The following is an 8,736-nucleotide window of genomic DNA, read 5'->3' on the forward strand; positions in this document are numbered from 1 at the left end:
GTCATTTTGATAGAATCAGTGGGTGGTTGTGTGCTTTTTATTCCCACCGCCACCTTTTAGACACCAAGGGACCAGTTTTTGACCCTTTTTGTGATTTGTGCAGTGCTTCGTTAGTTACCCAGACTGAGAACCCGTCCTTCAGGTTTTGTTTTCTGGGGGAAACGTAAAATCATTATACGATTCCAAGTGCAAAACACTTTGCCAACAGATCAGATTGTGCGCTGCAGTACTGGGCAGCTTCCAGGTGGTCGGGCTGTCCTGCAAAAGAAAAATGGGCTCTGTGAAATGTCCTTGAATCAATAAGATATCTAACACATTCAAGAATAAATATGTATAAGCAGTGATGATTTATAAATGAGTCATTGCAGCAGGTCTGCCTTTTTAAAATGACTTGTTTGGATCGAATGTTGAGAACGTCTAAGGTGTCTACCTCTCATGTCACTTGGAATTTAAACTCTTTTGCCTTGAAGGCAGTAAGACGTACCTGCTTACATTGCAGTATCACGCTAAAGCCTGTATTTGCATGAACACTGGCAACACACTGGCAAGGATTCCCACTTGTGAAAGCTGTGGGAACATTTTATAATCAAGTTGTTATTATGCGTGCCAATCTGATGGTAATAATATTTTCACAGCACTTGATGCATGATCAACTCTTTGATCAGCTGCAGCAGGAGGGAGGACCACACCTCTCTGTCAAAGTTGTTGTACAGCAGCATTTTAAATCACAGTCAGCTCACCTGAAAACCATGAACACAGTCACGTGGATATGAGGAGGCCTGCGTTTAGTCACAGGACTGACAATTACACAAGGAGGGTGATTTTCAGAGCTAAAAGAGCTAAAATCTGGTTGATTTTAGTGTATTATCAGATACATATATAACAAATGATTGAGAATAATATCAGCTTTTGCTTAAATTGCAACCTTCAGGAAAACAAAGACGGCTCATGTCTCTGTGCTTACAGAGAGCTGATGTCACGACCTGTCCGGTCGAGCATTTTTTGGAAAAATATGTCAGGTAGTGAATAAAGAGACAAATGTTTTTTTTTTTTTTATCCTTTTTGAATTTGAAATTGTGCCATGAAGTACACACACAATGTTTGTCAATTTAAAAGATCATTTTCCAAGTCAAGAAAGTCTGTTTGTCATCAAACTAATGAAGTATCAGACTGAAAATACATCATTATAAAGACTACACACCCAAAAGTCCCATAAGTGATCTGAACCAGAACCAACTCTCCTTTCACAGAACTGCAGTTGTCAATATGAGCAGATTTATTGTGACTTTCATCTTTTTTACGACCTTTTCTGTGCAGGGGTTGAAGCTCGTGTTGGTGTTGGTGACGTGTGTTCACTTAGTTTTTAAGACAAAACAAGAAGGAATTTTACTTAATTTATGACAAGCTGCGACTTTTTTGACCTGAATAATTGTCTTTTTAAATTGACAAACATCATGTGTGATTTATGGAACAACTAAAACGTGATTTAAAAAAATGTATTTGTCTCTTCACCGTTGACTACCGCTCACTTTTTTTTTTCTTCCCCTGAGATAAGGTCCCATGAGGCCCACCAGAAGGGGCGTGACATCAGCTCTTTATGGCTCAGAAACTTGTTGAACATGTAAACATACCCAGCACATGACTGCATGAGGAACAATGGGTCGACTATCATCAATGTTGTGCAAATCAAATTAATATTTGAGTATGTTGGATTCATAACATGTATTTTCAAGCGATATTCCAACTTGAAAAATAAAAAGTACTGAACAATCTTGACATTGTACTGACGGGCTCACACTTAATTATTAACAAGGTTCACATCTGTTCTTTTCCCATGGAGGCTTATTGAATTACATGACAGGTTATTTTCCTCTGAGGCTGAACTGTGGGCTTATAACAGTGCTCCAGAGTACGCACACTGCATGGTATCCTACCTGAAATGCACCCTTGTAATGTTTGCAGATGACGTCTTGTGTTGTGCATGATGGGACATGAAGAGCACATGAAGGAAAAAAAAAAATACTGAATCAACAAATTGATTTTTCCTATCTTATACAAATGCTCACTGAGGTCAAAGCTCTTGTACTGTACAGTCGGAGTCAGTGGATGAAGCTCCTGAGGCTGTTACACCACCTACTGGTGGATTGATTGAAGTACATATGATTGAATAGCCCAGTGTGCAGTGGTGGAACTGAAGCACTCCTAGTTTCTGTTACTTTATCCTTCAACTCCACAATTAAGTGGAGAGTTACACCACTAAATCTGACAGCTACAGATACTGGTTTCTTATAAGATCTTAGATTAAACAACATACAATACTTTTATAAAATACAACACCTTTTTGGCATCTGATAAAACAGTGTGTAGTTGTCTCCTTGTCACAATTCAGACGTCAATGATCCAATATCACAAGAAATCAAAGATTAGAGACCAGGACCAACAACTGTTCAGAGATTGTCCCGTAGACCGCCACAGAAATCAGCCTCAATTTAATACTGATGCTTCCAGACCATCAGCTGGAAGATTGGCTATTTTTATATAGTTACTCTAAATGTCTGTCACAGAGTCAGATTACTCACTAAATAAGTCCAAACATTATATTTTTGTCTGCTGAGGATGAATTGAGTCCGAGAAAAGAAATATCTGAACTCTTTGCTGACATGAGCAGTTCCCTGATGGTTAGACAATAGTGCCCTGCGACATTTTAGATAAAGACACTTGTGAATACTTTTGTCCAGCAGAAGAAGAGCCTGTATAAAGTAGATTAAATGGCTCTTCATGTGGGTGAGAGGACTGGCTGATCCAAAGTCCATCTACTGACGTGGTCCATGGAGCTGGCAGCAGCGTGGGTGATGGAGGGGAGGGAGGGGGTAACGGCCGCTGTTATAAGAGGCCTGAGATCGTGGAGGTCATGTGTGAACACCAGTGACTTCTGTCAGTCTGTCTTTCCATCAGCCAACATGCTTCAACCACTGCACTGTCTGCTTCTGGCCTCCGCTGTGCTGCTCTGCAACACCGCCCCCACCCCCACGGTCAGTGTCTCTGTGGCTATGTACAATAATGTGTCAGTGTGATGTGCATTTGTGTTCTTGAGGTGCGTACTGTAGATTTTATAGTTTGTCTGTAGCTCAGTATTTTAGGCTGACGATGTATTTGAAATAACAGAATCAGACGACAGGTCAGTAGATTTTGGGGTGAAAGAAAAATGTGATTGTTTTCTTCCAACATGTGAGTTTATTCAGTATTGTTCAGAAGATGTTCTCGCACCTGTAAAGTCGAGATCCTTCACCGCATACTCGCCAAGTCCCTGTAGGAATATTAGACAAGGCTTGACCATCATAACACATGTTAAACTAAGGGAAGTAGAACTTTATCATTCAGTGTTTCTCATCATTCAGTTAGTTTGACCACTTTATTTTAAATGTGAGTTTTCCTTCGGATTACTGCGCAGGAGCTGAATGTTCAGGGAAATGTGATGTACCTGAACACACCACAGTTAAAAACTGACTGCAGCAGCAGCTACTTTCTTTTTTTTTAGCGCCTTTCTAACAACACCAATACACAGTAACTCACTAAACTGTTAAAAGAGAGACTTCTCTGAATGCACAGCACGGGCCGGGATCCAAATCGATTTGTGGAGGCAGAAATCAGTTCAGTGACCCGCCTGTGACGGGTCGCTCTCATAACGTACATACTGCTCTGCTCATGTTAGTTTATCCCGACCGAAGAGATAACAGTCCTGGTGGGTTTACTGAACTCATTGAGCTGATTGGGCAAGGCTATATAAATTGGATGAAGTGGAATAAGAGCGTGCATTTTGCACAACATGGCAAGTTTAAAACATTAAAAATAAAAATACACTAACATTATCAACAGAATGTGAAGAATTAACAGTGTTGGCGTCGTGTCAAAGACGTCTGTGTACTGTGGTTTAAAGATATTTCCTTAAGTTAGCATGCTAACCAGCTAGCGTCATACTACTTTGTAGAAGATTTAGGGGCAGAAATGGAATAAAGCATTCATAATTGTGTTTTCATTAGTGTATAATCACCTGAAACTTTTACAGTATATCTACTGAGGGTCCTCTTCTATAGAGGCCGCCATGTTGCGCCGCCATGTTTCTACAGTAGCCCAGAAGAGACAAACCAAACACTGGCTCTAGAGAGGGAGGATGAGACGAGGGGTGTTCAGTTGGTGGCAGTCTGCAACCTGACCTCTAGCTTTGATGTTTGTATTGGTGACTTTCTGGTGATCTTTTCTATCTTTCTGACTTTCGGGTACGTTTTACCTCTGACCTCACTTCTCAGTTGGCCTTTTGTTGAATGACCATAAACGGGACATCACAGCCATTTAATTAACAACGCGGTGTGTTTAAAAACCAGGCCAGCCCTGGTCAGAGTATTTTGGATGTGTGGGGATGGATGTTTGACAACAGGCAGCAGAGGATTATGGGTTGTCCTGGCTTGTGTGTGTGTGTACAACAGGAGAAACATGGGGGCTCAGACACCAGGTGTCCTCTGATGGTAAAAATCCTGGATGCAGTGAAAGGGACTCCAGCCGGATCAGTGGCACTCAAAGTGTCTCAGAAGACTGCTGACGGGGGGTGGACACAAATTGCGACCGGGTACGTGCACTGTAATGTCTCAACATCTGTTTAATACAGTACGTACAAACCATGTAGACATATTTCACTGTTCCTCACTGCAGAGTGACAGACGCCACCGGGGAGATCCACAATCTGATCACAGAGCAGCAGTTCCCAGCAGGAGTGTATCGTGTTGAGTTCGATACCAAAGCTTACTGGAGGAGTCAGGGGAGCACGCCGTTCCATGAAGTAGCTGAAGTGAGTATGAACCAGTCATCACACCTCATCTACATTTAGATTATAATAGACCACATAGCTTTTTCAGTATGCTCACTCAGCCTGCAGAGAGGAGATCATACAAGTCAGACTTAATCGTCATCAATCTCTATACGGTGTAGAGGAACAGAGCTGTGTTTGTCCTCGTTCCTGCCCCAGACAGAGTAAATCCTGCAATAACCACTGGGAGTGAAGCAAACATACAGACTACAACACCTGTACGTGTGTTTTAGTTATTAAGGTAAATATTAATGACACATCTTTCAGTCTAGCAGCTGTATTTTCTGCACGTTTTAGGTTTACACAATTTTGTGTTTGTAAACGTGACACCTGAGACAACACAGGACATTTTCTAGCCGTGTTGTAGGTGACAGAATCAGGTGTTTTTAAAGAGACCTCAGGACATTTACAGCAACTGAAACAGGGAGTTATCTAAAGCCAACACACTGTTTTTCTGACCCATCCCGAGCGTATTTTGTGCTTAGACCTAAAACTCTGTGACAAGAGAAAAATATCAACTTTCTTTAAAGTTAACTTTTGCAAAATATCCAACAATGGTCCACCGGCACCACGCTGAGACGCTCCACAGAGACAGGTATGTGAGGTGCAGGTTGATTGGCAGTGGACCAAACCACTATGAGGCATATGGAGGGGGGGGGGGAGTGTTGCATTGCATATAATTACATATTTTCAAATGATATGTTTTCACTGATGAAGGTTAATGAGGGGGACAAATCTCTCTTTTTCCTAGAAAGGGGGGTCCGGGCCCCCCTGTCCTGTGATCTCCACCTGTGGGTTGATCAGAAGTGGTTCTTATGACATGTTGTCTGAGCGTATTTGAAGTTTATCCATTCAACAAGCAGTTTTGTTGATGTATACCGGCCCTGTTGGACACACACTATAACACCATGTGTAACCTGTGCACAGGCTTATCTTCTGTTGTCTGATCTTATCTTGAAGCCTGTCAGCAGCAAATCAGGAAAACAGCAGTATTTACATGTTCCTGCAGCTGTTTGCTATTCTGCTGTGTGAGGGGAAAACACTTCTCAGAACAATGTGGCTAAAAGTCATCTGTTATCATCGATAGTCTCTTTCCCTTCTTTATTCACTCAGTCTCGTTATTTTTAATCGATTAGCGGCTCTCACTCTGTTGCAAAGACCTGAATACTGTCCGCTGCAGCTGTTGTCATGTCTGCTGCAGCTTTTAAAAGCTTTACACATACAATCCATCTGTAAACATTGTGTGTGTGTGTGTGTGTGTGTGTGTGTGTGTGTGTGTGTGTGTGTGTGCAGGTGGTGTTCGACGCCCATGCTGAAGGCCATCGTCACTACACCCTGGCTCTGCTGCTCAGTCCGTACTCCTACACCACCACAGCCGTGGTCTCCAACGTACATGAGTGACACACATCACGCTGCCACAACACAACACTGAGATCTTGTTTCTCTCATGTTCTGATCCAAACCAACAACGAATATTATATTTTTTTGTGTATCAAAAAGCCTGATGTATCTTTTTTCCTCTGTGCCATGAAGCTCCATTGTTGTCTAAAACTGATTAAAGCACATCAATGAGCCACTGGTGACGTGTTCCTTCATCACCATGAACACACACACACACACACGGGTGTTTATTTAAACTTCATCTCACGTGTGTCGTCCTGCTGACCCAAATACTCACTACAGCACCAGATGTAAAGTAATCCACTACTTGAAATATTCCCTGATAAATGTTCAGTTTCTTCCTGCGTGAGTAACGTTTGATTACGAAAACTGTTTGGTTTTGGCATCCGTTCTGATTCAATCACAAGTGGACAGATTTAACCCGTCAGTTCACACCTGGCATTGAATGCGTCTCGACATGCGTCCTGATCTCACTTCCTTGCTCTCTATGCAAATATACACACCTACGTCACTGGAACAAACCAATACAAAAAACATTTAACACAAAGAAAGAAAAACCTTCAGGCCCAAATAGTTAAGAATCTGTTGCAGACAGCGTTTTTTTATGAAGTCTAAAAAGTCTGTGGACTTTCTCCACCGGCGTCAACGAAGTAGCATTTATTAGACTCACACTTTATCTTAATGTTTAACATTTAAAACTGGTGATTCTGTTCATAAGCATTTTTATTATATTTGTATACAATATTTGTATAAAATGACCAACTGGTTTTTGTGCCTATACATAACCAGATCATAAGATCATTACGTTGGTAGTTCAACTTTTTAAACAATGTCACGTCATAAACACAAGAGAATAAATGAAACCAACATCAGGTTGTTCTGTTTTCCAGAATATGGCAATGAAGTGTTTATTTTGTCTTCTGTTGACAAAGAAAGAAAGAAAAAAAAACTTTACAAAGTAACGGTTCAACACCAGACTCAAACTGTTTATACCGTCTGTTACCAGAGACTGCAGAAGTCTGACAATGGAGCAACTTCATGTAAAAAAAGAAAAGGTTCAGTGATGTCTGGGGGTGGAGGGGGGGCGTGTGGAGAGTGGGTGCTACATCAACATGTTCGCAGGGTTGGCTCAGTGTCCACCTCCACTTCCTTCTTCTACATGAGCTGGACATGAAGAGTTTGGTGATCAGGTGATCGTGATGTACAGAGATTCAAAGAGCCAAAAGGAAAAGGTGTTGGACGTCCCACATCAGGCTGCGGTGGAGGAGATGCAGTCAAACACAGACTGACCGATTCTGTCTCAGTCCCAATCTTTTAGTCTTCATAAAGCTCTCGGGACATTGTTTTAAAAATGTCTCTGCTTTTTATTCAGTGTGGCCATAAACAATGTTTACAACAGCAGCCTGTTCAATCTTAAAATACTGATATCCACAACACATCTGATGACAGTTTATCAGCTGATTCTTTCAACCAAACACTTTGACAAAAAAACAGAAACTTACTGGAAATATTCTGAGGCTGTCAGCCACATCTCATGGTCTTCATCAGCGCACGGTGTCCGTTAATGTTTAATGGAGACTAATGCAGACCCACTGACACCTGATAACATACTGACCAATATTCATTTTAAATAAAAACCAAACATTTCAGATAAGGATCACCTCAATCTGATCATTGTTTACCATTTAGAAACTGAACTTGTATCACATGATGTCAGAGGAAGTCTGCTCTGTTGTCAAGAACTCTACATGCTGAAGGTATTTTAAGGACGTATCACTCATGCCGAGCAAGATCGAGTTCAAGCTAAAGCTCCAGAACAGACACTAATGTGACGGACGACCCTGAACGATCAAGGGTCATATATTATTTCTTCTGAAGTTAAATTGTCGAGATCACAAGTTATTTATGTTATTATGATTAAATAAATGTTTTTCCCGAGATAACAAACTTTTTCCTTTTCTGTGTGGTGGTGGTAGACCATATGAACTTCATATGAACTTTTATCATTTGAATGTTTTTACCTTTTTGACTTGATACGAGTGTATTTACATTATACGACTGTGGGATCGGTGGTTCAATAGTATCATCAGTGTTTGTGTCCACAGACTCTCCAGGCAGAGACTCTTGTGAGGAGTGGCTGCCTGCAGTGTTCATTGTGCTCTGGATGCCAAAAATGCTTTAATCAACCGTTCTGTGTGGAGACAGGATGAAACAAGTCGTACATACAGTGATCAGCTCTGTTCAGTGGGCTATAACCTCTTATTGGCCGTGGGAAAAGAAACTACCCACACAGAACGGTATAGATTAATAAAGTATGTATATAAATGAATAAGACTGAAGTACAGCCAGATGCTTTGATCAATATTGGATACTCCTTGATTTTCAGCTTGAATCAGTTGTTACACTTCTCCATGTATGTATGCTGGCATGGCGCTGCTGATCTACTGAACATTAAGCTATAATTATTAATTAAT

At 41.2% G+C, this 8,736-nt stretch overlaps 1 protein-coding gene across 1 annotated transcript; it reads left to right on the forward strand.

Moving 5' to 3' along the window:
• The first annotated feature begins 2,887 nt into the window (after nt 1-2,887).
• On the forward strand, nt 2,888-6,437 carry ttr (transthyretin (prealbumin, amyloidosis type I)). Its single transcript, XM_073476355.1, has 4 exons — nt 2,888-3,032; nt 4,485-4,624; nt 4,708-4,843; nt 6,155-6,437. Exons 1-4 carry the CDS (start codon nt 2,961-2,963, stop codon nt 6,260-6,262), a joined length of 456 nt encoding a protein of 151 aa, XP_073332456.1. The 5' UTR covers nt 2,888-2,960; the 3' UTR covers nt 6,263-6,437.
• Nucleotides 6,438-8,736: the final 2,299 nt, after the last annotated feature.

The sequence above is a fragment of the Pagrus major genome, chromosome 11 (genome assembly GCF_040436345.1).
Source record: "Pagrus major chromosome 11, Pma_NU_1.0".
Classification (NCBI taxonomy): Eukaryota; Metazoa; Chordata; class Actinopteri; order Spariformes; family Sparidae; genus Pagrus; species Pagrus major.

Bases quoted from the DNA above. Each gene is read 5' to 3' on its own strand.
- ttr (XM_073476355.1), top strand. From the start codon at position 2,961: ATGCTTCAACCACTGCACTGTCTGCTTCTGGCCTCCGCTGTGCTGCTC. The intron at 4,625-4,707 runs GTACGTGCACTG...TCCTCACTGCAG, and splicing joins TGGACACAAATTGCGACCGG to AGTGACAGACGCCACCGGGG. The intron at 4,844-6,154 runs GTGAGTATGAAC...GTGTGTGTGCAG, and splicing joins CGTTCCATGAAGTAGCTGAA to GTGGTGTTCGACGCCCATGC.